This window comes from Plectropomus leopardus, chromosome 2 (genome assembly GCF_026936395.1).
Source record: "Plectropomus leopardus strain MGB_pleo_1.0 chromosome 2, ASM2693639v1, whole genome shotgun sequence".
Taxonomy (NCBI): Eukaryota; Metazoa; Chordata; class Actinopteri; order Perciformes; family Serranidae; genus Plectropomus; species Plectropomus leopardus.
The window spans coordinates 23,885,462-23,913,300 of NC_142177.1; the positions used below are offsets into that span (position 1 = coordinate 23,885,462).

The window sequence follows — 27,839 nt, forward strand, 5'->3', positions numbered from 1 at the left end:
CATATCTGTACTTTTACTCAAGTATAGCCCTCAGGCACTTCATCCACTGCGGATCAAGGCAATGTCGTTCTCCATAAGACTGGCATGATAAATGGTCACTTCACAGTGTTAAAGGAGAAAGGTCCTATATGTGTCCTTGCAAATGGAAAATGAAAGAAACCAGGCCATGACATCTCCTTCCTTGGACACAAGAAGGTACGCTACAGTAGCCTGCTATTTAGAGCCTGAGAGTAGGTGCACAAATCTCGTATCAATTTCAGATTAGAATGAACAGGACACTCTTTCAAGGGAAGCTTGTAATCCTAATGGTAATCCTAATTTACTGTCTCCGTAGTACTCTGACAGGTTCAGCAGGATACTAGCCCTGGCATCTAAGTTCAGACTGTGTCATGACATGGAGGCCTGGACAATGAAGCCAGAAATAGCTTCATCATATCAAAAATGGAAGTTTTTTTTACAAGAATATCCACTTCCCTAATAGATGATGTGTGGAAGATTATAAAAGGTGAGTGTGGAGTGTATAGGCCAACATAACTCAAGGTGAATCTACAAAAACACACATTTTGCCGTGTGCTATTCTGTAAAAAAAAACGCCTATTGGTGGCCTCCAAGCCTCTGCATGCTGCCTTCACGCACATCTGTCTGTCCGTCCACCGTCTCATGTGTTCTGTAATCATGCTCTATAATGACCCATGAATGCAGCGGACAGACCGGTTCTCAAACGTCCTGTGACAAGAAGACTGTAAAACCTGGTTGTGTAGTGACATCATGTCAGTGCATCATACATTGATGCTTCAAAGTAGGGTTGGGCAGTGTAGAGAAAATCAAATATCACATTTTATTTTAATCAAATACCTTAATATCAATATTGCAACAATATTGTAGTGTTGACTGTTGGTGCTTTCATTAAATATTTACTCTGAGATTTTTGAAAAATAATCATCAGTAATGTGGATATAATGCCAAAGTGGGTAAAGACTTTAATTTGTTGATTATTTTCTCGATTAATCAATCAGTTTTTTGGTAAAAATAAGTGTCAGAAAATGTGTCATTTGACGTTCTCAAATGTCTTCTTTTATCCAGACTGAAAGATAATCAGTTTACTGTCACAGACGAGTAGAGAAAGTGGAACATATTCACATTTAAGAAGCTGTAATCAGATTTTTGCTCTTTAAAAAATGACTCAAACTGATTAACTAATTATTAAATTAGTTGGCAATTAATTGAAAAGTTGACAACTAATTGATTAATTGTTGCAGCCCTGGTAAAGGCAAATAATAGAACAGCTAGGACAATCTTGTTAATTTCAAAAAAATAACAGCACGTTAGTGCAATGCAGTCTTCAAAACCAGGAAAAGATAACACTCATGATGCTACAACTTCTAACATCGAAGACGATATCTAGTCTCATTGAAAAAATATTGATATACTATCCAGCCTTTCTTCAAATCTGAGTGCGATCTGGAAAAAAAAACTAACTATTACAGAAGAAAATACACATTGGTGGGTGCAACATGTCAGCAGAAATAGGCCTGAAGTGAACACACAGACATATCAATGATGAATTTCACAAAACCTACCTAACAGTAGTAGCCGGTGAGTCGCCCGGTATATCTGTTTGTCTTTTTGGAGCTGCTTCTCTATCTTTTTGTTGGCTTCCCTCTGTGCCTTCTCCTCATTTCGTTGGTCTTCAGTCTTACTATTGCCAAGACAGCCCATCTTCCCAAAAACCCAGAGATAGGTTCAGGGGGGAGGCAGGGTGGGTGGTTGGTTGGGTGGGTAGGTAGGTAGGTAGGTGGGTCCAGGGAGGGAGGAAGGAGGGAGGTTGTTGATCAGGAGAAAAATCAATCAATCCTTAAATTCCTAGACTGGCCCAACAGAGGAACACCTGGCTCAAAATGGGTGACATTTATGTTGCCAGATGAAACAAGATGTTGGGTAGTAGACGGCGGGGCTCCACCAGGCTTTGGCACGGATGGATATTTACTAGCGATTTATCACCTAGAGATCACTCAAAAAAAAGGAGCAGAGCAACGATGCCGCCCTCTCAGACGATTCTTGTGTTTTTCACTGTAAATCCGCAATGAAGTCATCAACATTGATAAGAGAGAGTGAAATTTCCAGCCTTGCAATGGACACGAATGTCTCCTTAAAGGTGGTTATAGTTGTAACACTGCTGTCTTCAGCTATATTTTTTAATTTTCTTAGCAAATGTCTCCTCCGGAGCCCATCTTCGGCAGATACCTCACACTGCCATTCATTTCCCCTCACAGCCCTATTTTTCGACCCTCGTTTCAATATATATCTTAGGTTATTATTTTGTTTGCAATCCAGCTACCCAAAGCACATCAGAGGGCGGATGAAAAAAAAAATAAAAAATAAATATTTCCTCTTAAAATGACGGCATGTGAATCATCAGGCTACACCGGGGCTTCTTTCTCTATCACAACCGTCTTTCAAATCCGTCACATTATACACCGTTTTTTGGGGAGGGGAGGTGGGCTGTCGTCGTTGAACCTTATCAATAATATCCTGTTTTTAGCCAAAATTATTTCCTCTCCCCGTCAACAGATGCTTCTTCGGAGGGTTTGACCAGACCCAAAAAAGGCCCCTTCTCCGTCCTTTTTCTCTCCGTAACGTTAATTTGTATTTCTCCTCACATCGGAAAGCTCCTCCGCGCGAGCAAAGGCGGATTTTGGCAGTTGGATGTCCTTGAATATAACGCGATATCCAGGTGATATTGGCGGAAAATCCTCCGTTATTTTCCCGTTTGGCGCAGGTACAGCCCGCTGTCAAGTCTCTCAGCTTTTTGTATTCCCTTTGAATCCGTGTGGTAGATTATGGTTACATGTGCATGATACATGAACATACCGCGGTGTTTTCAATCACTGGTCCAACGGCGAGACGTTTATTTTCACCGCCCGACAGGCCGCGGCTGCTCCGGTGAACCGGTCGGGGAGACGAGAGTCGTTTCTTTGCGGCGTTACTCTGAATTATTTTTGCCCCCTTTTTTCTCTGAGAATTGTACATTGAGACAGATAGCGTTGAAGAGGTGGGGTGGGGCAAACGGCTCTCACGGAACCCTGGGAACAGAGAACGGCGGTCAAGCTCCGCGTGACGAGAATTCAAACTTCCGCTCGGAACTTTCACAATAAAGCAATCATGGATATATATATACACAACATTTTGTTTGGGGGAAAAAACTAAAAGATCCCAAGTGTACAAAAGTAAATGAATTTTGGGAAGAGGTAAAAGCCGTATTACAGGAGATTTTATCAATAGAGTTAGATATGGAACCTAAACTATTTCTTCTGGGCTTATATCCTATAGGTTTGAACATAGATAGCTGTCAAAAGCTCTTCATAAATATAGGAATATTACAAGCTAAGAGAGTGATAGCTCTGTCGTGGAAGAAGATCGGCAAACCTAACATTGGGCAGTGGTTCAAAGAAATGTCTTTATGTTTACCATTGGAAAAAATTACGTATACTTTAAAAGATAAGCAAGAAATATTTCAGAAAGTGTGGGGGGGGCTATATTTGGTATATAAAGAACAAAGATTTGTCTAACTTGCTGAGCGAAACTGGGACAACATAACTACTCCCTGTACAGGACTACAATCATGAGCTGCACTCTGACTTTATTTTTCTTTATTCTTTATTTCTTCTTTCACCTCATGGACTCAATTACTGATTTTGAATGTACCTAATGTCTGTTTATCTGTTTGTTTACCGTTAAATATGTGTGTGTAACCTTGATATATCTGCACAAAACTTCAACAAATATATTGTTAAAAAAAAAAAAAGATCCCAAGTGCCCACTTCATTTGGTAGGCTAAAACTACAGCCTACAATCTAATACAATCCAGTGCAAATTCAATACTTTCAGCACTATCAGACTCCCCAGGTCCCCCAGGTCTTCTGGTTGTGGCCTTTTAAAAGTCCCAAAAGTCACAACCAAAACGCATGATGAGGCATCTATTTATTACTATGGTCCATGTTTGTGGAACAGCCTGCCTGAAGACCTGAGGGCAGGAGAGGGGGCTTAATATTTTTAAAAGAAAACTCAAGACTGTTATTGACTGTTTATTTACACATTTTAGTCTGTTTTACTAGATGCTTTATTATTTTATTATTTTTAACATTTTCATCTATTATATGTTTTGTTATTGTTTTATTTTATCATTATATTATTGTTATTATTATTTGCATTTAATCAATTATTAAGAGTATTTATTTATGTATTTACTTGGCTTGAAATTAATATCATATTTATTTATTTTTTTATCTTTTATCCATTGGTGTCATCCTGCCTCTGGTGTTTCCTCACTTATTGTAGCTTTTCCTCAGTTCCCGGTTTTAATGAGTACACTTATTAAATCTCTCTCTTACTCTTAAGTTATTACATTGAGGTTGTAGTTATATGCATCAAAGGATGAAGTACCTGAATGCCGTACTTGAGTAAAAGTACAGATATGTTACCAGAAATTGACTTTGGTAGAAGTGGTCCTAGTTGTCAGTCAGATTTGCAAAAAAAAAAAAGCATGGCGAGGCATCTTTTTATTACTTTGGTCCACATTTGTGGAACAGCCTGCCTGAAGACCTGAGGGCTACAGAGGGGGTTGATATTTTTTAAAAGCAAACTCAAGACCTACCTTTTTAGCTTGTCTTTTAATTGAACTTTATCTATTGACTATTTATTTATGTATTTTTGTTTTACAGTTTTACTACTTCCTATATCATTTTATCATTTTTAACATATCTATTTATTATTTTACTTTGAGCTGTTATCCTTTCATTTAGGCTACCTCCTATTTACAGTTTGAGTATTTATTTATTTATTTTTCGTATTGTTGCTATTATCATTTCATTTAGTCATCTATTTATTAGTGTATTTATTTATTTATTTACTTACTAGTTAATTTTATCTATCCTGCTTCTGGTGTTTCTGTTTTTATGGTAGCACTTCCACTGTTCCTGTTTTTGATGAGTACTTTAATGAGTACTGAGATTTTGGTTTTATTGGATGTAGTAGCATTGCTTTGTTATATTACATCACTGGTTAAAGGAAGTGTTGTGCCGGAATTAATTATTTTGAGAAGTGCTTATATTTTTTCTCCTTTCTCTGCAGAATATTAGAAACACCTATCAACACAATGCTATTAACACACAATTGACTTTACATATTTCTGAAAATGTCAACAAAAACCGAGCATTGAAAACTTGGTTAAGGTAGAATTTATGGCAGAGCAGCTCTACTGAATTGCATTAGACTGTACTGGTGTACTAAAAACAGTGGCTACAATTTTTATTTGATAATTCATTCCTGCCATAATGATCCCAAGACGTTTCCAGATGCCAGAAGAGATGTTGTGGGTCTGCCCCGTGGCCTCCTTGGACATGACTGGAAAACTTCTATTGGTTGTACTGGTTATATTGGGTTATTTTTTAACCTCACGCTAACATTGAACCTCATACTGATTATATTGTCTCATTCTTTCACCATCTAGTGTTATTTAAAATCTTTTCTTACATATTTGTTACATTTGTTTCAGTTTTAATTATCTATATGTTAGATTCATTCTAGGCATCTAAGAATTTCACAACACATTTTAATGTGTCTGATTGCAGCCTATGTGACAATAAAACTGAACTGATTTACAGGAAAAATAACTTTTTTTCAGAAAAGATGGGGAATTCATTTAGAGACTTCCTGGCAGCTCTGGAAGAAATACATTGATTCTTTAGTTAAGTTAAAGCAATGGTGGACAGTAAAATACAGATTTGTATAGTGGAACTAATGGTTGTTTAGTCTAGGGTTTTCCAAACAATATTACGACAGCTCTTAAATACATGTTTTGGAGTAAAAAGTAGGCCTACAGTGTTTCTTGCTAAAATGTAGAGATGGGGTGCCCATTAGCTCACCAGTTAGAGCAGGCCTATGTACAGAGGCTGTGTCCTCGCCGCAGCAGCTGCGGGTTCAGCTCCAGCCTGCGGCCTTTTGCTGCGTGTCATCCCCTCTCTCTCCCTTTTTCACACGTAAGCTATCCTCTCCTAAGAAAAGCAAAAAGCAAAAAAGGAAGAAGAAAAAAACACTTTACAAAATGTAGTGGACTTTCAGTCGAATTTACACATGAAACTGAAAAACTTAAGTTAAGTATAGATACTTCAAAACTGAATGAATACATTACCATTTTAAAGTTATTACACATGGCCGGTGTCATAGATGCAATAAATTACTGATAAAATAGGAAAATTATGCTAAATATAGATAGATAGATACATAGATAGATGGATAGATACATACATACATACATACATACATAGCAAACCTTTCACCAAAATGCCACACTAAACCTAACACAGTGCATATTTATACTTCAAACTAAAAATATATTAATATTATAGCAGTCACAGGAGGCATTTTACTACAAAATTAGTTCATTTACTTTTGATACTTGAAGTACAACATGCTGACAATACTTCTTACTTTTACAAAAGTAGGGTTTTGAATGTGCATATTGTTTAACCCTTTAAAAGTATTTAAACCTTTGAATTCAAAAACATCAGAAAACTGCAATTAGTAACATGGTAAGAAATGTTGTTTTAAGGGAATTTTCTTTCTTTTGCTCATTTTAGGATAATTTCTTCTATTGTTGCTCATTGCCTTCCTCCCATGTTTTGAAAGAAATCAAGCCAATTTGCTCAGATTTTTAAATGATTAATTGATGAGCCCACAAAAATCATCTGCACACTCACCTTTCCTCTTCAAGGCCTTAGAAATAATACGCTTTTAGTTTGAAGTCGTGATTAGAGTACTTCCTGTTTCCTCCTTGCTGTCGCTTGACGCAGCTGGAATGAAGCAGGTCGGATCACATGATTGCCCGGAGCGTCATGAAGCAGAGGTACAGAAGGGGAGAGGCGCCCTCTTTGAAGCAAAGTGATCATCAACCCGTACACCCTAAAAGTACCAATCAATAACATGAAAACCTATGAAGAAAGATATCAAAAATTGCATAAAAGCAATAAATACATAATATGTATTGCGTGGCAATAATAAAAATAGTTTCGATGGTATTAAGTGAAAGATGAGCTACTTTTAAAAGGAATAAAAAAATAGATTTATTTTAAAGATCTGAGAATATTTAACTACAAAATTATCAAGTGTGTATAAGCTATTAATGCTGTGATTAATGTTGGGGTTCAATAGCGTTTGATCAAATCTGAATCTGGTTTTAAACGACTGCAGCCTTATGCTTAAACTTAGTTTTAAATCATAATAAAAATATTTTTTTTTTATAATTGCACCTCTTGTCAGCACTTTTGCTATTTTTACCGATTTTATTTAAAAAATGTAAATCATTTAATTAATTTTACTTTTTATAACTTATCCCTTTACTATTTTATTGTAAATCTGTATCCTTTATTTTGATTTACATTTTATTGCTCTGCAAAGCACTTTCATTTGCCCATAAAATTGTCTCCAGTTTTCAACATTTTGCAACAAAAGTTTTAAATATAACTAAAACTAAGATTTGATAACCAGACTCAAATACATACATATATATATATATATATATATATATATATATATATATATATATATATATATATATATTTTTTTTTTTTTTTTTCTCCAAAATGAATGGAGAGTTTACATGAACTTCTTTTAAATCCAGGTCAAGACTGCTATTCAAAACAGTTGCAACATTATTTAAACTGATGGATACACACACACACACACACACACACACACACACACACACACACACACACACACACACACACACACACACACATACACACACACCACCCTCCACAAATACGTCAAAAGGCAAGGGAAAGAAGCTCAGGGCAAAACACATAAAGGTCATCAATGACAACTAAATGCTACTGTGGCTCTCTAATGAACCCCAGCAGACAACTGAAGGAGTAATGGCTTAAATATGAGAAGCAGGTTAAAGGTATCCTGCATCTACTGTGTTTCTACTTAAAAAACTTTGTATATGCAAACCAGGAAGGTAATCTTTTCTTAGCGTAAATACCCAAACAGTATCACTGGTATACCTGTGAACATTGAACCTTTGTGCACACGGTTCCTCTCAAAGAGGGTTGGTGGAAAATTCACTCATTAATCACAGCACCACAACACAAAACATTTAAATATATGTAGCATTTCTAGGCCTATCACTGTGAGTAAGCAGTATCAGAAACAGAGTTAGTGTTCACATACACAGAATTTACCTGGTAAGAATAAGGAGGAAAATAGTGCAGCGAAAGTAAAGAATCATAAATACAAAATAAGAATTTACCATTTTCAGTGTCCTGTATCTTTACCATCATCCTGTTCTTAGATTACAGTGAAATACTTATTTAGGTAGAGCAATACAGTGTGTGCTTTCACCTCCATATAAAATAGTGAGGTACATTAATATCAAACCGATAAGGAACAAGTCCTGCAAAAACACATACTGGACTGGCTATTTTACAATATTTATTCAGTTTGTGGACACTCATCCAATAACGTCTGTTTATTCTTTTAAATGTTTTTATAATCTATCCCTAATATGGGACAACTTTTATGTATTTGGTTCTCTCTGAAGTCAGCAAATAAACTGACCACTTTGTCATGGTAACTTTTTTTTTTTATCAGGATTTCATCTAGATTTTTTATCTAGATGTATTATTTGTCAATTATCAATTGACAAATATTACTTTAAGGGTTAATTTAGATCCTTACTGATCTAAAATATAAAAATGTGAGCTGAATCATTAAAGTAACAGTTCACTCCAAAATCAAAGCGACATATTTTTCCTCTTACCCGTAGTGCTATTTGTTAATCTAGATTATTTTGGTGTGTTGGAGATATCTGATGTGATGTTTAGAAATAGATGGTACTGGGCTTGTGGTACTCAAAGCAGCAAAAAAAAAAAAAAAGAAAGAAAAAAAGAAATTGAAAAAAAAAATAGCAATGTCTCTTTCTTTTGTGTTGTGTCATTTTAAACTTTAAACATTACAGCTCAGCCGAGGAGGATGCAATTAACATTTACATCTCACGCTGTGGCAACATGGATGTATTAAGAGGATCTGGATACAGCATTGAGGCAAGGCCCTATTCATTCCTATGAGAGCTGCTCAGTAGCACATAAGGCAAAAAAGCTCTATTTCTGTGGTGTGACCCATTTTTTTTATAGTGAGTTCCATCTAGTACTAATATATTCAAGAAAGACATCTCTATTGCTGATATCTCCAACACTCAGCAACTCACACTAAAACTATCTAGATGGATACACTACAGGTAAGAGGAAAAACACGTCACCTATTTATGATGCGATGAACTGTGCCTTTAATGTGATCATCAGACAATTCTCATCAGTGCCTTTACTCACATGTTGTATCTGAAAGACATAAATAGAAAACATATTAATAAATACTGTAGATGAAAAGGCTAAAATGATTTTGTTGTTAACTACACACTACATTACTCATCTTATTTATTTAATTACTTATTCGTTGACTCAGTGTTTTATCATAACATTCATTAGTTAATGATCACCGATACCTGATCACATTAATCTTGTACTTGATGTATTTGCATGGCTGGGATGAAAATAAAGAATCCTTGATGCCTAAAATTTACAAAATAAATCCATTTGCTTATCTATAAAATAATAACTGCTCCAATTATATGATGTCATGCCTGTGTAGCCCTCTAGATGGTAGCATCTCTCATACATAATCTCCCATCTGCTGCACATTTTTACTTCATAATTATTACACCGACATTACATTATCACATTAACACGACAAACTGTTGGTTTTTGTTTTGTTTTTAACATCTGGGTCATTTAGGGAAGGAAATGGGGAGCATTATTAAAAGTTGGCTGTGACAAGGTAAGGAAACGGGGTTGATGCAATCATTGAAACAAATATTTCTGCATTTTTGTCATATTAACTATTTCTTCTTCTCAGACATGGGTACAAAATGTTTGGCATTTTTGTGTATTAGGAGTTAATCAAATTTGTGTTATCTAACACAGCCCAGAGAAATACACTACTTCCATTCATCTCACTTCCTTCCTGTTTTTGGTCACTGGCACAACTCACAGATGTGTTTTAGCCACATAGAGCCAATATGATAATGTTGTTGCATCATTGCATTGAACTGTTTTCTTCTGCAACAGTTAATAATTCATTAATTTAGAATACAGATAAAACACATAATTTATAGTTTTTTTAGCCTCTTGCTAAGGAAACAGCTTTGGTCCCTGTTTACTTCCTGTCAGCCACTGTGTTAGCAAACTGTACAACAGGAAGTACAAAAGGACCCATTTAAAAAAAAACTCTATAATAATATATACGTAAGTTCTTTCACTGAGGTTAAATTATTTTACACAAAAATGAATACCTACATGCCTTTCCCATTTGAACAGTTACTTTTAAAGCAGTTGAATAACTTCAATTTATTAATTACATGAAATATAATGTACACATAATATGAAACATATAAATATGCATCAAAATATAAGGCAGCACATTGGAAGACATAATAGGCCTTTCTAATAACTACGGGAAGTACATATAAAAATGAATATAAGCGAGTCTAACAGTGTTCATAAAGTTTTTCTGCGCTTTAAACTCCGGTCTTAGCTCCATGTCATTCTACACTGCTGACTTTATTTTTATTTATATTTATTCAGATACTGTTCCGCATTTTACACATGTATATATGTAGATATGTACAGTCTCTTAGTTTTTTTTTTTAGGTTTTTTTAAGCATATTCCTTTATATTCTATTAATAATGTGTGCTCTTTATTCTCTGTTCTTACTGTATGGCGCTGCTACATCCCAATTTCTCAGTTTTGAGATCAATAAAGTATATCTATCTATCTATCTATCTATCTATCTATCTATCTATCTATCTTTTAGGGGCCCGCATGTATTACTGACTGGGGTGACTCCCTGACATCACTGATGACATCATTTCTGGTGCTGTATAAAAGACTGTCTCAAGGACTGAAGGCTATCAGAGACCTTCAGCTGCTCTGTGTACTGTAGTCCGATCATCATGCGTGAAATCGTACATCTGCAAATTGGACAATGTGGCAACCAGATCGGCTCAAAGGTAATAAAATAAAACACTTCTCCTCTGTTAAAGTCATATTGTGTATTAGGCATGACTTTGTGTGGAAGTGTTGAGGGTCTATGTTATGTGTTATTATGTTCTCGTCGTTCTCCATGGCCCAAATCACAACTTAAATTCATTTTGTAAATAATCTTTTGAAATATATAACACTAGAAAAATAGCTGGTGGATGACTGAAGTCAGTGTTTGCATGTAGACTAAATTACCGTTTTGTCACATTAGCTGAGATAAAATGAGGAAATGTTTTAACTTAAACATTTAAGTGACATCTATTATAATAAAATCACTTATTATATGTAACTTTTTTTAAATGATGCCTTATATTTTGATATGTAGGCTAGTGTCCCTTTGCATGGTGCCACAGTTATGAGTGACACAGGGTGTTCCCTGTCAAACATTCAGAGGAAAGATAAGGGTGAAAGCGAGACTGACATGGGTGGGTCATTTATTATCATGGCTAACACAAAACAGGAGAGAGGAACTACAAGATAATATGGCCAAAGCATCACATTATGCTGTGCATTGGTCACAAAATGACAGTCTACCAATAAAGCAGTTATTATTTTGTTAAATATCTTTATTACTTTATTGTGTACCATAGAGATTCCTAATCTGGTGAGCACAGGATGAGTTGCGAAATATTTAAAAAAGGGATGCATTTTAACATGTACACATCTAGGAAATGTGCAGAGTAAAACTTAGTTTGTTATGCATTTGCCCAGCTACATAATAAAGTCTTCATTTAAACAACTGTACTAAGACCTCAAGGTGAAAAGAGTAAAACAGAGAAAGATAACGTGGTTTGTGTGTTAATATTCTAGGGAATTCCTTCATTTCTTTAAACTTCTAAAGCTTTAGCTACAACAAATACGTGTCTTTCTGTGAGTAATGCTGATTTTCTGTCTTTGTCTAGTTTTGGGAAGTGATCAGTGAAGAACATGGGCTCAATCCAACGGGCATCTATGAAGGAGACAGCAACCTCCAACTGGAGAGGGTCAACGTCTACTTCAATGAGGCACATGGTACAGAGGCAACTGTATAAAGACTGTTTCTTTAATAGCTTCTTTATGACTCATTATTTCCTGAGCATGGTTGTTTACTAATTACTCATCAAGTGCTCTTTTTAAATATTACTATTCTTAAACATCAACATCAAGTAAGGACAAATTTGGGTTCCAGTTGTATTAGGGATGCATTGCCATTGTGTTTGCAGGTGGTAAATACGTCCCCAGGGCCCTGCTTGTTGACCTGGAGCCTGGTACGATGGACAGTGTCAGAGGAAGCCGCATCGGGGCCCTTTTTAGGCCGGACAACTTTATCCACGGTGAGACAAATAACGAAACAGTCAGACTGGGGAATACCTGCTATGACTGTCTTGCTTTTATGCAGCAAGATAAAGGCAATGTTAATCATCAATTGTAAGAGGAAAGACACTACTAGACTACAGACACTCATGGTACAGTCGTACCTGGTGCTTTGGATACAAACGCCTCCCAACTGGAGAATGAATAAACCCTCTAGTTCTCTACTTAGTGGTATTGGAAATATTTCATTAATGTGAGTGATTTTAGAATAATTTTAACACATACAAGAAATAGATAGATTATTGAGTGAACCGACTGAGCACAGGCCCAGGGGCCCAAAGTTTCATTTTTCCAAATGAGTAGAAAAAGTTAAGACAACCAAAAGGAAACACAAAATGATCACAGAGACACAAAAGACCACAAAGAGATGCAAGGGAGCTGCAAAGAGACACAAAAAGATTACAAAAATTGGCAAAGGACACAAAAACTACTAAAAAAGACACAAAATTACCTTTATGAGAGACAAAGCCACAAAAAGACGCATAATAACTGCATAGAATGCCAAAAACAGAGCCTGCGTGTCTAGCTCCTACGTGGGAGAGGTGTTGGGGCCCTTTGCATATCTGTTCCCAGGGGTCCATTGTATCATAATCTGCCAACGGTTGAAGAACATGTGTAAGTTTTCAAATTGAAAACAGAAACATAACCTAAACTAGAGATGCAGAGAAAACCAAAAAAATGTACATATGTATTGGCAGCATAGAATTGAAAATGTTCATGCACAGCCGTGATTCAACTATAAAGGAGAAGCACAACTTTTTTATTTAATATTTTACATGTTATGCTTTCATTGTTGCAGTCAATGTTGTGTATCTCCCTCCACTAATTCTATTGGAAAGTAATAGGATTTACATTATTTTGGGTTTACAGGGAACTCAGGAGCTGGGAATAACTGGGCAAAGGGCCACTACACGGAGGGCGCGGAGCTGGTGGAGCAGGTGGTCGACAGAGTGAGGAACGAGAGTGAGAGCTGTGACTGCCTGCAGGGCTTTCAGCTGGTTCACTCACTTGGAGGTGGCACCGGCTCTGGCATGGGAACCCTCCTCATCAACAAGATTCGAGAGGAGTACCCTGACCGCATCATGAACACCTTCAGCATCATGCCCTCCCCTAAAGTCTCTGACACGGTGGTGGAGCCCTACAACGCCACCCTGTCAGTCCACCAACTCCTAGAAAACACAGACGAGACCTACTGCATCGACAACGAGGCCCTGTACGACATCTGCTTCCGTACGCTCAAACTGACCACGCCGACCTACGGGGACCTCAACCACTTGGTCTGTATGACCATGAGCGGGGTCACGACCTCGCTGAGATTCCCCGGACAGCTCAACGCAGACCTGAGGAAGCTGGCTGTCAACATGGTGCCTTTCCCTCGCCTCCACTTCTTCATGCCAGGCTTCGCCCCGCTGACGGCCCGCGGCAGCCAGCAGTACAGAGCCCTCACAGTGCCTGAGCTCACCCAGCAGATGTTCGACGCCCGCAACATGATGACAGCGTGCGACCCAAGGCGGGGGCGCTACCTCACCGTTGCCGGCATATTCCGTGGCCAGATGTCCACCAAGCAGGTCGACGAACAGATGCTTGCAATTCAGCAGAAAAACAGCAACTACTTTGTGGACTGGATCCCCCATAACGTCAAGGTCGCCGTGTGTGACATCCCACCCCGAGGCCTCAGAATGGCCTCCACCTTCATCGGCAACAACACGGCCATTCAGGAGATATTCCGCCGCGTGGGCGAGCAGTTCTCCTTGATGTTCAGACGCAAGGCTTTCCTCCACTGGTATACAGGTGAAGGGATGGATGAAATGGAGTTCACAGAGGCAGAGAGCAACCTCAACGACCTGGTGTCAGAGTACCAGCAGTACCAAGACGCCACTGCTGATCTAGATTCGGAAGCAGAGGAGGAAGAAGAGGAGGGACCCTCATCGACAACAAAGGTTCAGTCTCGGATGGAAGTTAAACTGGAAACAGTGACTGAAATAAGCAAAGACACTGTGGATGAGTAGACGTAGGTCATACAGTGTGGTGTGTAAGTTTGATAACTTGTTGAAAGGATGTGGAAAACATGTGGGATTGTTGGTCCAAAAGAGGAACTTTTATTTGTGGTTTAATTTATGCATATGGTTGATTTAGATAGCACTCATTCTTGAGAATTGGGACAAAACCTTGTATTTTTATTATTTCTGTTTTTAATATATATATATATGTTTTTTCTCTTCAGCTAGGCTGGAAAAATATATTTTAAAAGGTCAGAGTCTTGATTATGAAACCCTGTAATGGGACAACCACAGTGATTAAATTGTTTCATCAATAAGCATGATGGATGTCAGAGGTAAGACATGACAAAGTTGGCCCTTTTACAGAGTGGACAAAAAGTTAGATATTTATTAATGTTACAGTAATTGTAGTGAGTAGCTGTTTTATTTTTTAAAGTTTCTCAGAGTTCTCTTAATACTAATCGAAAATACTTATTTTTTAACCAGAACTTAGTTTTAATTTAAAAGGGCTACAGAGTTGACAAAAACCTGAAACACATAGGTAAAGAGTCAAAATATTCATTGAAAAATATCATTTAAAACAAATATGATTTCAACAGTACATTTTTTACATCAATGTACATCAGTATATACTGTTAGTTTTTGCGTTTGAGAGCTTTAATTGTTTGAAGTTGTGAATTATTATCTTATGTCTGTCTCTTATGGGACAAGGGTGTTTCCTGGCACGGGGCAAGTGTAGAAGTTAAAAAAACGAAAGCAAATAAAAATATCTAAATATTTGATCATATTTATTCCATATATATATATAATTTAATTTGTAAGACATACTTTGTACCAGTTTTCAAGAATAGGTGATAGACTTTACTTGATAAAATGTGTTATGACATATTAAAAAATAGTGCTATTTGTGTTTTATGCATTATTCCAATGATTTGCTTGCTTGCATGTTCAAGTTATTTCTTTTATAGTAAAAATATGAAAATCATGAAAATGTTTAATTTGCAAAAACAGGTATCTGTTTTTATTTATTTTCCTAAATCATGTTAGTTGTGTGTACAATCCAGGGAATATCAGTCAAACTAGTGATGGGTTGTTTTGATAAGATATGTCAATTTATTTTTAATTTAATACATTCTGTTTTTTGTAATTGTGCACTCAAGGGAAACATTAATCCAATTGGTGCTGATTTATTCAGTTGAAGAATGGCTTTTATCTGTTTCTGCAAAGGAACTCTTTGTTTGCAAGTACAATGCAGAAAAGTTTATGCAATGCTAGTTCTATATAATCCGCAGCCATGGAAAAGAAATAAAGTTAACGCTGTTTGTCAGACCTACAATAAATGTTGCATTGAGTGTTTTGTATCTAAGTTATGATGGTAATTAAATACAGTAACACCAAGATACCAAAATATGTTCCTATTTATTCAGTTTTATCATTTGAACATAAACTAAAAGTATCTCAGTTGGGGTGACAGACAGTCCTCTGACAGCAGAGTGACAGCAACACCATTCAAGGCTGTCACACAGTTTCCTCCAACTGTTACGAGTCTGGGACACAGAGATTACACATAACTTGGCCACAGTGTCTGTACTTTGAGATAAGCATACACAACGTGGAGATGTCTGCAGTACGGCATTCAAGTCGACTACGCTCATGGCCTTTACAGGGATAAAGGACTTCATACCCTACATGTGAATATAGGTTATGGTGACAAACAGGATTGCTTCACAGAGGCCAATCTGCTTAAAGTTACAAGTAATGAGGTCAAGAAGGAAAAGGCAACTTGACTATTGCCTAGCTCAGGTTAATATGCAGCAAAATGGGACCAAAAATTAGCTTTTTTGCCTGTTCACTTGATCCTTACAGGCAGCATTAATAATGTTGTACCAGATGTAATGGATAACCATGGGAGCTATCATTCTCAGCTCAGAAAAAAAATACTTATTGGTGTATAAGGTTTAACAGCTTAATTAGAAATAAGGAAGCCAGCACTCACTCAACAGAAAGCTTTCAGTGCACCAGTCGTTTTTGACTTTTCACCCCTTAAAATTAAGCAATGTCTACTTGTGACACCTCGTCACAGGTTGCATTATTTGTTCTCATTGTGACCAGTTCGGCCTAAAGCATTTTTTTTAACCCCTTGTGTCATTTGAATTTTGAAGTCCCAAAGTACATTAGTTACTTAAGCAATTCACAAGAAAAAAACTGACAATTGTCTGAGAAAATAAACGCAACTTGCTTGAGACATGTTTTTCCGTTTTCCTACCTTTTTAATAATCCCGTTGGAAATGACTGTGGTTGACAGTGCTCGGCTCATCAAGGCTGATTTCTTTTCATTTATGTCACAGGAGTTACACTGTCCTCTGGCAGGTGTTAACAGCTGCAATATGGACAAAAAAAGCCTGTCAATGCACAAAAACCCAGACATTGAAGGGGAACACTAAAAAAAAATGAAAGATATATATTATATGTTGCACTGAAGAATCCTGCAAAGACATAGGGTGAATTCTGCCTAAGTGGGACAAAAGGTAAGTTGGGACATTTAAGCTTAATCCTTTTTTATCTTTAGATATATACACTTTCATTACTAAAAATCAATACTTATCTCATCATACACTATATGATAAAAAAAAACTAGGTTCTGTGGCTATGACATAATTTCGGGGGTGTGGCACATCATGTTCAACAGCAACAACTGACACTGTCCCAGACTGCCAGTTCAGCACTGCATATTTAAGGGGCAGTCATCCATCCTGTGTTTGATCTTTCCTTGTTTCCTCTGTATAATAAAGAAGGAGTTCTTTAGCTTTTTTTAGCTTTAAATGTAAGCCAAGGTTAAGTCTGGCACCAAGGTTATACATGCAGCATGAGAACAGGAATAGCATGGTCAAAAAGTTGGGCAGCCTTTTCAATGCATTGCCACAGGTTACATAAATCATTTAACAAATTCATAACATGGTCAATTGAATAAACCATTTATGATGCAAACAAACATTACTGTACCATTTTACCTGAACCTGTCAGCAGAGTGAGGTTGGAGTTCTCGGTGTGTTTGAAGGTCCAAAAGTTAAAAATTATTAATTATTTTATTTGGCAATATATTTTCTTAAAAAATATAGCAGATAACCACAACAACTTACAAAAGTAACAGCTAAGGTAGTCTGCAGATATATTTATATGGTTTTCTTGTCAAACAAAAAGTGACTTCACCTTATTTACCCTTTCGTGCAATGCCTGTGATAACTACTTGATTGTGCATAAAGATTTGACCATTGAGCTGATGTTGTTGCGTCAACAGCCTGCTGTCTCTCTGCCATTCAAGGTTGCAGAGGACTTTCAACCTTCAGGAGCTGAATTGTGTAACATCAGAGGTTAGATGACCGACATCCCCAAGCTGCAGTTTACATAGATGAATAGCAAATACACTACAAGCTGCAAGTAAAGAATACTCATATGATTTTCTGTCGTTAATCGATTGTCGAGTCTAAATATAGCATAAATTTCATTCAGTTTTCCTCTGTATCAGTAACAGACCTTAATGGTAAGAGGACTCATGCGGTATGCAGACTAGCGGAAGTGCGTAGCTAATTCATCTCATGTGACTGCTGTGGTACAGTGGGAGGGGACTTGGCAGTTGTCTTTGAACGTGGTTCACTGGTTTCAGTCAGTCCTCCTACCACCAGCTAATCCGCGCCTCGTCTCCGGCATTAACAGCCTCTGTCAGCGAGGTCCAACATGAAGATCTGGACATCAGAGCACATATTCAAGTAAGTAGTCTACTCAGCTAAACAGGCTAACCTGTGTTATAATCTGGTGATGTGTTGAGAAGAGATGGTCCGGCTGTCAGAGCTCCACTGTCTGCAGCAAAGGCCAGCTGGGTTCGCATTTAATCCGGTAAACAGCACAAACGTGATTTATAACGGAAAACTTTATCAATAAAAAAGCGCTAACTACAGTTCAAGCGTTACTAGCTAGTATGCTAATTGTGGAAGCTAACGAACATTAACGTGAACGTTGAACGGCATGCGGTGATTTTGTCTCTAAACGAAACATTTCAAGTGACACATACATAAAACAATGGCGTATGTATTTTAAGGCAAAAATGTACAATGTATTAAATTTGAATACACGGCTGTCACCGTCTGGTTGCAGTGAAAAAAGCTGTCAAATTGCGTAATCCGCCGGTCAGGGCCAGCCCTCAGCGCGAGACCTTTCACCTACATTTTTTTTTTTGCCGTGCCTGCTTCTTGTCTGCGTCACTGCGTCACTGGGTTACGTCGGCGCGTTCACGTGTCTCCCTGGCAACCGTCCACTACTACGTTCGATTCATGGTTTGATTCATCTTTACGTTCCAGTATTATCAAGAATATATAATGATATAATGAGACTGAATATCGTATCGTTTCACCTCATTCACTTTACCTGATTCTGTGATTTTTTTGAAGACGTGCGCCGTCATTTAGAGGCTACATTTATATTAATTTATTAGTTTTAACACATCAGTTTGAGCCTCAATTTATTGGTGTCTTTGGGTTGGTCGATTAAATGATATCACATAATCAGTGGTAAAAGTATTGTAAAAGCAGTAATACTGCACTGTAAAAATACCACATCATAAGTTGAGGTCCTGCATTGAAAACCTACCTACTAAGTATATGCCTTGGTAACTTTAGCAAAATTTACATTATTATCAAAAGTTGAACTGCTAATTGCTGAAAAATGACCATTCTAAGTGGTATGTTGTCATAGCTAATATGATGTTAATTAATTATTACCTCTGACACAGTACTCTGCAAGTAGAATTTTACTGTTGCACTTATTCCAATTTTAACTATTTTAGCCTATATATACTGCAGAATAATGTATCTGTGAGTGCATTATATTATATAAGATGATTGTTAACCTTGTATGTAAAAATTGATATTTGTTAAGTAACTAATAGCTACAGCTTTCTGATAAATGGAGCAAAAAGTACATCATTTCTTTTAGAAATGTAGTAGAGAAGTTCAAAGTCATGCGAAATGGAAAATTTCAAATAAAGGAAAAGTGACCTACTTTAGAATTTTACTCCAGAACTGCAACAATTTGTCAGTTAATGTATTATTTTATCAGGAGAAATTATAATGATAATCGAAAAATGATTATGACATACTTCTTAAATGGGAGAATTTGATGCTTTTCTTTTTCATACATAATAATAAACTGAAAAGCTTATGATCTTTGGACTGTTGGTTTGATAAAACATAACATCTGAAGACATCACCTTGGGGTCTTGGAAATTATGTATGGCATCTTCTATTATTTTCTCACTTTTCTTTACTGACAAATATGATTAATCCAGCAAATAATGGGCAGATTAATAATAATAATGAAAATAATCATTTGTTGCAGTCCCACAGTACTTCAGTAGATGTATGTATAATTACGTTCCACCACAGCAAATAAGCACTTGGTTAAAAATTAAGAATGTAGGGTGTTTTTTATCATTAAAATAAAAAAGTTTGTCCAGTTAGATATTTTACATTTTTCCAGTTACATTTTTTTGTTTTCACTATTATAATTTTTCCATTTTTAATCCCAAATACAAATGTTTGTAAGCATTTTAGCCCACTATCAGATAGTCAGCGTGCACATTTGTATGAATTTGTATTGCAATTATTCAGTATTTCTGTTTTTTGGCTTTCCTTCAACAGCCATCCATGGGAGACGGTGATCAATGCTGCTATGCAGAAGTACCCCAACCCCATGAACCCCAGTGTGATCGGAGTGGATGTTTTGGACAGAGACATTGACAAACAGGGACGCCTCCACAGTAAAAGACTGCTCAGCACAGAGTGGGGTCTTCCATCCATAGTTAAATCTGTGAGTTTCAAAACCGGTCTTCTTTCTAGCATCATTGTCAAATACATTGCTGCTGCAGCTGTAGTTTAACTGCTTTGGTCACACTTAAGATATGACTCTGAATGGAGAAACACATGACCCTTTGTTGTTTAATCAGGGCAGCATGACACTTGATGAGAAACGTGTTGGAACATGGCTGACAGAACACATAATCCTCTCATATTGTGGTGATAAAATTATTTGAAATGTCAGATCATAAAACACAACACAAGAAATAGCCTAAGTCCGTTATGTGCTGGCAATAATGCAGGCCAACACTTTCCAGAGAGTGAGCATGACCTTAACCCTCCAGGCTATTTCTGTCCAGGGGCAGCGGCAGCAGACCTGGCTGCTGACTGGAGCCCAGAGGGGAGTTCATGGCTGTGTGCCAGGGCTCGTGTTGTACAGGACACCGTAGTGTCATTTCTATCATTGCTAAGTTGTAACTCATGACTGCCTGTGATGTAACTTTCCATCGTTGTCTGCTCAGTTAAAACTAGAGGTCACCACAAAGAAAAGCAGTGACCGAGTCCTCCTGATTTCTGCAGAATATAATTTGAACTTTTGTCCTTTTGACTTCCTAATGACAAGGCTGGAAAAAGATAACATCCTGCTACTCAATCATGTTTTAGCATGTGTAAACACCGGCCAATCAGCTGCTGTTCTTTAGCGCTGACCTTTGCTGAGATATCCCAGGACGAGGTTGTAGTCAACATCTATGAATAGTGCCTTTAATTCCAAGGACAGTCTATGACACAGACTGTCCCAGTGATTGATAACATATTAACGAAACCCGTAATCAGATTGTCTCAAAGCAAATCACTCCTGAGCCTCAGTGTGCACGTGTGAACTGGACGTATCATGAAGACAACTTGCTCTAATGTCTGTTTACCTCCTGTAGAAAAAAAAAGTTTCATACTTTTGTCTTTGATGAATAAAAAAAACCCCACTGTATTAAATTAAAGGTCGAGCAAGTAGAGTGAATGCTTAGAACTGTGGTGGATTCATACAGATTTCAACCTTTATTTTGAAATTTTCATGAAGTTCACAAAAATATTTTACTTCACTTACAAGAGGCCACAGATCTGCCTGGAGAAGCTAAATGTGAAGTATATAAACTGAGATTTAAATTGAGTTTAAATGTAATTTTAAAGTATCACGTGCAGGGAAAATGCGAGTTTATTCAACAAAGCAGTGGCTTCAGTGTGAGCATGACTAGTTCAGATTTACTGCAGATAATTCAGTTTTATTCCCATATGGCCCCGTGTGTTTAAACTAAAAACACTGATTCAGAAAGTTTCTTATAAGAAGCTGTGCAAAACATTTAGTGTCCTGATCCGTGGTTGACAAGAACTATGTTATTGATAAGAGGAAGAGTTGTGTGATCGTTTTGCTCTATGGAAAGACATTTTGAATTCTGCTGTCAGTGATATCTTCAGCTGTACAGACCCAACCACTAACATGACTCACAGTATGTTAGGGAGCAGCTTGCAAAAGTGTGGTTTAATAACCGTGATGTAAGCAGCTATGAAATCTGAGCACAAGTGGTGAGATGGAGACACATGACAGATACAGGTGTGAATGGCGATGTGTCTCCTGTCCACTTGAGTTTGGATCATGGAAATGTCTGTTAATACCGGGTGAAAACAGACTCATATCTATGATTCAGACAGAGAAGCTCAGATTATAACAGACGCTGAGGGAGTGTGACGCCATTATTCCACTACATTTTTACATAGAAAATAATTGTTTTCTGCATATTAATGCGCTAAATATCACACACAGAGTCCTTAAGTGTGAAATTGTAAACTTAATTTAAATTAAACAGAAGTCCACAGTCCACAGTCCAACCTCAGAGAGGGCAAAAACTACATAAAAATGAATGAACAAATTAATAAACATATAAATAAATGAATTTGGGCACCATTCCAAACACAAAAGTTCTGCATGAGTAAGCAAAATAGTTAAGCAACATCTGCAATTTTTTTAGCAGTGACCTTCAGTTTGTATTAAAACATGACAACAAAGTCGACCACCGCACACCGAAGAAGTTAACTGTGACTTTAATTATTCGGATAAATTCACAGTTAAGTTCTTCAGTGTGCGGTGGTTGACTTTGTTTTTCACTTTAAATGTTCCTGCTACCAACCAGCACGAGACCATTACACTGCCTGTGCATATGGAGATTTGGTCATTGTATGAAAATATATTTCTGTCTTTGTTTACAGATCATTGGAAGCTCACGAACATACACGTATGTTCAGGAGCATTCGGTCGTGGATCCCATAGAGAAGACTTTTGAACTTCAGTCCTCAAATGTGAGTACTTTTGACAGAACACCCCCCTCTGAATGATTTAACCGTCAATGTGTGCATTATGGTCAACATTGTGAGTGAGAGCTCAGTATATTTGAATGCAAATGCAGGTCTGTATCTTAGCAAATCCACTTTGTTTCTTACTGAATGTTATGAAACCTGCATGTTCTATTTTGAATGTGTCAACCAAAAACACCCATAACACTTTGTATCCGAGCACATAAGCTTAGTGTGTAATTATTTGGGACATCTCGGGAATGAAGTCCTGGTAGTTCAGCAGGTTGATAGCTCACATTTCAACAATGAAAGTTTATAATACTGTTTTAAAACTTGTCTGACAGCTCTCACTGTGGGAGAGTTATAGAGGACATTTCGTTCTGTCTCTTAACGTCAACTAATATTTCTCTTGTGTTTTTTTCTCTGCAGATCACTTTCACAAACATGGTGTCTGTGGATGAAAAGTTAACATACAAACCCCACCCTGAGGACAAAGACAAGTAAGTTTTTACACAGCAGGTATATTTACATAACAATGATGTTTCACGAATTTCTGAAGCCATTTGACCGTTTTGCTCCTAAAATTCTTTGAATCTCTAGAACAGTACTGACCCAGGAGGCAATCATCTCTGTGAAAGGAGTCAGTCTCAGCAGTTACTTGGAGGGGGTCATGGCGAGCACCATCTCTTCTAATGCTGGAAAGGTGAGACATCCCTGAACTGTCTTTTAGGTGTGACCCAAAGACATGTGTGAGGCCCATTTCTGGTCATTTCCAGCCTGAAAAATGTAAAACTAAACATTTAAACTGAATATTGTTTGAGCCTTGCACTTTTGATAGGACGTAATTATCATAATTCTGCCCAGTTGTCAAATATGGCTAATAATATGGGCTATTTTTTAAATAATATGATTGTACTTTCAGTGATTTTGGTTCCCAACCTCTTTTAGTTTATGATCTTTTGAAATGACTTGTGAAAATTTAGTGTGGACATATTCGTTGAGCCAAAGAGTCACTTCTCCTTTTCAGGTCATTTTATCAGATTAGTTTTTTCAAGCCCCGACAAGAAACATTGTAAATCTTAGAGGAAAGAGAAAAATAGACACAATTTTGTGTATCGGAAATACATTTTATATTTTCTTAGGCTGCGGTATGCTTAAAATAAACAAATTCATACAATGTTTCGTCCAACTATATTTGAAAGCAAAAGCCATCATGCTAAAGGGACAATAATCATTCTAACAGGGATAACAAATGAACCTTAGGATAAGTATCCACATAGCATCTTAATTTGATTGTTTCCAATGAGCAGGAAGCGCTGGGAGCTCTTTTTTTTAAAGCACACCTGCTTCTCTGCCAAAGAAAAATGCTGAAATGTCATCTCCTCAATTATGTTTACTTTCAAGACGTCAGTATAATGAGACATCATATGTAATATACAAACCTGTATATAAACTCTAATCTGTTGTTAAGTAATAAAAACAATCATTATTGAGTATTTTGAAGTGAAATCAAGGCATCAGATACTTTCAAAGAGTCTTTCCTTAAAAGGGACAGGGGGGTGTTGCACCTGTTTTACTTATATGTCCTTATCCCTTAAAGGGATAGTTCACCCCAAAATTAAAATTCAGTCATTATCTACTCACCCTCATGCCGATGGATAGTCAGGTGAAGTCACTTATCTCCCAAACACGTAAAGCAATGGTGACAAAGATTTAAACACTAAAAATAAATACATAATAAAACCCCGAAATGTCTCCGTACTGCTCGTCCAAAGTAATCCAAGTATCATGAGGCCCAATGTGCCAGGATGTTTTAAAAAACGTCACCTGCACCATGTTAGCAGCAGGCAACAAGTCCCTTTGTCAGATTTACAGAAATCTTAGAACTACGGTGTTCAAATATTTAGTGAATATCACACTAATTATTATTAATAGGCATTATCACATTAATAGGCATGATCACTAAAATTAGGTGGTGAAAAAAGTGGATGTTTTGGTATTGGTTATCAGCCAAATGAGTTGTTATATCAAATATCGGCAAAAAATCCAAAATCGTGCATCCCTAGAATTTCTGTTTGGACCCCTTTGAAAGGTGCTGACCCCAAAATTGGGAAGCCCTGCTGTCCTTTGCTGTAATGGCAACAGATAATTTTTAAATCCATCTTTAAATTCCCTCCTTTGGACTAACGCTTTATGTTTGCTCTTGATCAGGGCCGTGAAGCCATGGAGTGGGTAATCAGGCGACTGAATGCAGAAATCGAGGAGCTGGCAGCGACAGCACGCGGGACCATACGTGCCCCCATGGCTGCTGCTGTCACTGAAAAATGACACCTGCCTCTCTTCTCCAGCAGAGTCTGACAGAATCTGCACATCAGTACAACCAGCCTCCCTTTATGATGCACTGATGCTGTTTTGGTGCTCTGGATCTCAAACACTTTACTATCTACATTAGATATTTTTTAACGGCAGTCTGCAACATAAAGGGATTCTGATGCTGCCTGGCAGGACCGCAGTGATGATGAGAGACTCGTGGACAAGTTTAAACACCACTGTTATCTGTGGGTTTGGAAACACGTAGCACAGAGGTAACAACACAAGAAAAGTGCCAAAGCAGACACACCGCTTTTTGTCCAGCACCTTTGCCAGTCGTGTTTTCACCCGCCAGAATACCTCAGACGTGTAGACAGAGTTATAAGAAAAACAGTTATGGTGAGATGTAGAAGTGACTGTGACTCCTGTTGAAACACAATGGCAGAAAACAATGCCTTGTTGAGGCAGGAGTCAAGAGGAATGAATGTCAATGGTACGGGGAAGTGGTTTCGGGTGTCAGAGAGTAAATGGTTAATGCAGCCATCAGCAGTAACGCGTCAATGAAATGTTTCGACTTCAGGTTTATTTGTGTTAGAGAACCATCTCAAGCAACATTTTCTTGCGGGACCTCATTAATAACAAGACACTGCACCATGCAACATAATATAAACCTGAATATAAGCTGAATGTTATTATTATGTGATAACTAATATTATTATGAAGCTATTTAAATTAAATGAAGGGATCAAGGTATTTGCCATATTTATATTTTTGACGATATACAGAAGACCTTCTCAAATGCTACGTTAGTATAAATCAGTGGTTCTCAATTAAAGTAATACACATTTGGACATGGACCCCATTTGATAAGATTTTGCTTTTGGGACCTTCATCTGAAAATATTTTGGTTTTGTTATTTAATTATGATCATAATTGTAGTTTTCAAACACAGCTGAGGAGATAAAAAAAACCAACTGTTCCCCATTTTTGTGGGGACCCCTAGAGCTCTCTGAAGGACGCCTGGGGGTCCTTGAACCCGTGGTTGAGAACCACTGGTATAACTGATATGATTTAGTCAGATGTGTGGAGACTGAACGAAACAGCTAAATCTTTGAGCTACATTTTTAGTCACATACTGTACCTGAACATGTTTGCTAAACTCAAACAGTTTTATCAGTGCGCATAAGACTACTGTTAGACAGTTATAACAAAGCATGTCCTCTTAATGCGGAGGTCGTGACCTTTGTATTGACTCTTATTTGCACTTACAAAATAGTACTATTTTAACAAAGAAAAGCTGCTACACGTGCTGATAACATTTTGGCATCATTGTTCAAGAGACGATTTGCATTGGAGAAGGTCTTTCCTCATATAACTGACAGCAGTGCAGTGATGGTGAGAGATTTAGTTTCTTTAATATATATATATTTTTTATCTGTAACAGGAATATTTATTTATAGAAACAGTTGGGTTCAAAGTAACTTGAGTTGAACGTTGAGAAATGTGATATCACATGCTTAGTTACAATATGTAATTTAAACATTTTGTCTGGGTGCCTCTGAAAACAAACGGTGTCACCAACTGCAGAATGTAGCAACGAAATAAAATAAATTTAAACTGTTTAATAAAAGATTTTTGCCAGTAATTCTTCAAATTAGGTCCTAAAAAAGGCCTGGTTGCTGTTAAAATGGAAATCAACTATATTCATGAAAATAAATGTTCTGTTTTTGTGTTCGAATTCAAAATAAGTTATACAATATTTAACATGGAGTGGATATTTATCAAACTTAATTACTATTTTCATGTAAGAAAATGGCCTGTGTAAAAATATCGTTCAACCTGTGTGATTCTGCCAAAAAAGGTCGATTTCCTCTCTGGGGGTTCAGTCATCACTGTTATACATTCCAGAAATCTTTGTTAGTTAAACGGTAAAAAGGTATATTTTTGCAGTGCTCATCTGATTAGAGTCTACACTCTGAAACACCTACAGCAGGTGGAGGCCAGTACAACTGCATTCTTTTAACATGGGTCACCTGTTATGTTGCACTGATGTAGCATGTCTGAAATGCAAGTGTTAGATGCTGCCACACTGTGGCCAAATGCTTCCAGTTTCACCTAATGACAAAGTGTAAAAAAGATTTTATTTAGTGTCATCTGAGAAATAGTGTCAGATCTCACTTTCAAATGATTAAAGTTTAGGGCCAAATTTAATTTTATGTTGCCGTCTTTAAGTTACTGCTTAGAAAAAAGGTGTGAAGTGATTTTTTGAAAATAAAGTTATTTAATTTATTAACTGTATGATCTGTGCCATTCTTTGTTCTTTATGTGTGGTATATCGGTGTAGATGGGGGTGTGCCGCACTGAGTGCAGTGTTGTTAAGCACTTGGGTGTCGGAGGGTAGATTTAATTTGGGGTGGATGTGGCCTTTTTTAGGAAATTAACCCAAGAGCTACACAAATGTAAGGTAGGCCTACTTGTACTTTACTTGAGGTGTTCCTCTATGAGTTGAAAAAATCTCCAGGAACCATTTTTCAGAATAGTACTTTTAATTTGGGTGATTTAAGCAAACCTTCTTTTTAGGGTAAAAAAGACAGGCCAGTTTTCACTTTAATAGGATTTCAAATGAAGTTCTTCTGCCGCTGTTATTGCAGATATTTTATTTTTAAATACAAAACTAAAATCCACTCCTTAACTTAAATATTTAAAGAAGTATGATGCTGATAGCCCAAAGCAGGCTAGTCTGTTAAAAACAAAGCCTTAAAACTAGAAGTTCTTACATTACGAAAGAGCATAAAGAAGTTTAACATGAGATGCAAGCCGTCTGTCA

The 27,839-nt window shown here is 37.1% G+C and overlaps 3 protein-coding genes and 1 long non-coding RNA gene across 4 annotated transcripts in view; 2 read left to right on the plus strand and 2 right to left on the minus strand.

Moving 5' to 3' along the window:
• LOC121957044 (guanine nucleotide-binding protein G(s) subunit alpha-like) overlaps positions 1-3,089 on the minus strand; it is a 46,380-nt gene extending 43,291 nt beyond the window's left edge. The window contains exon 1 of the mRNA XM_042505551.2: positions 1,581-3,089. Within this exon, the coding sequence (XP_042361485.2) occupies positions 1,581-1,719 (139 nt within the window). The 5' untranslated portion in view covers positions 1,720-3,089. The remainder of the gene's footprint in view (positions 1-1,580) is intronic.
• Positions 3,090-3,821: 732 nt separating this feature from the next.
• Positions 3,822-18,724, minus strand: LOC148190214 (uncharacterized). The gene is made up of 4 exons (XR_015778977.1): positions 18,309-18,724; positions 16,777-16,890; positions 6,759-6,960; positions 3,822-6,053 (listed from the first exon to the last, which is right to left on the minus strand). It is a non-coding gene; the product is annotated as an uncharacterized LOC148190214 (long non-coding RNA).
• Positions 10,989-15,850, plus strand: LOC121957054 (tubulin beta-6 chain). The gene is made up of 4 exons (XM_042505562.2): positions 10,989-11,126; positions 12,060-12,168; positions 12,360-12,470; positions 13,381-15,850. Exons 1-4 carry the CDS (start codon positions 11,070-11,072, stop codon positions 14,517-14,519), a joined length of 1,416 nt encoding a protein of 471 aa, XP_042361496.1. The 5' UTR covers positions 10,989-11,069; the 3' UTR covers positions 14,520-15,850.
• Positions 18,116-27,310, plus strand: prelid3b (PRELI domain containing 3). Its single transcript, XM_042505574.2, has 6 exons — positions 18,116-18,277; positions 20,204-20,372; positions 22,619-22,708; positions 23,132-23,202; positions 23,303-23,405; positions 24,914-27,310. Exons 1-6 carry the CDS (start codon positions 18,246-18,248, stop codon positions 25,028-25,030), a joined length of 582 nt encoding a protein of 193 aa, XP_042361508.1. The 5' UTR covers positions 18,116-18,245; the 3' UTR covers positions 25,031-27,310.
• Positions 27,311-27,839: the final 529 nt, after the last annotated feature.

Bases quoted from the DNA above. Each gene is read 5' to 3' on its own strand.
- prelid3b (XM_042505574.2), top strand. From the start codon at position 18,246: ATGAAGATCTGGACATCAGAGCACATATTCAA. The intron at 22,709-23,131 runs GTGAGTACTTTT...TTTTCTCTGCAG, and splicing joins TTGAACTTCAGTCCTCAAAT to ATCACTTTCACAAACATGGT. The intron at 23,406-24,913 runs GTGAGACATCCC...GCTCTTGATCAG, and splicing joins TCTCTTCTAATGCTGGAAAG to GGCCGTGAAGCCATGGAGTG.
- LOC121957054 (XM_042505562.2), top strand. From the start codon at position 11,070: ATGCGTGAAATCGTACATCTGCAAATTGGACAATGTGGCAACCAGATC. The intron at 11,127-12,059 runs GTAATAAAATAA...GTCTTTGTCTAG, and splicing joins GCAACCAGATCGGCTCAAAG to TTTTGGGAAGTGATCAGTGA. The intron at 12,169-12,359 runs GTACAGAGGCAA...TTGTGTTTGCAG, and splicing joins CTACTTCAATGAGGCACATG to GTGGTAAATACGTCCCCAGG.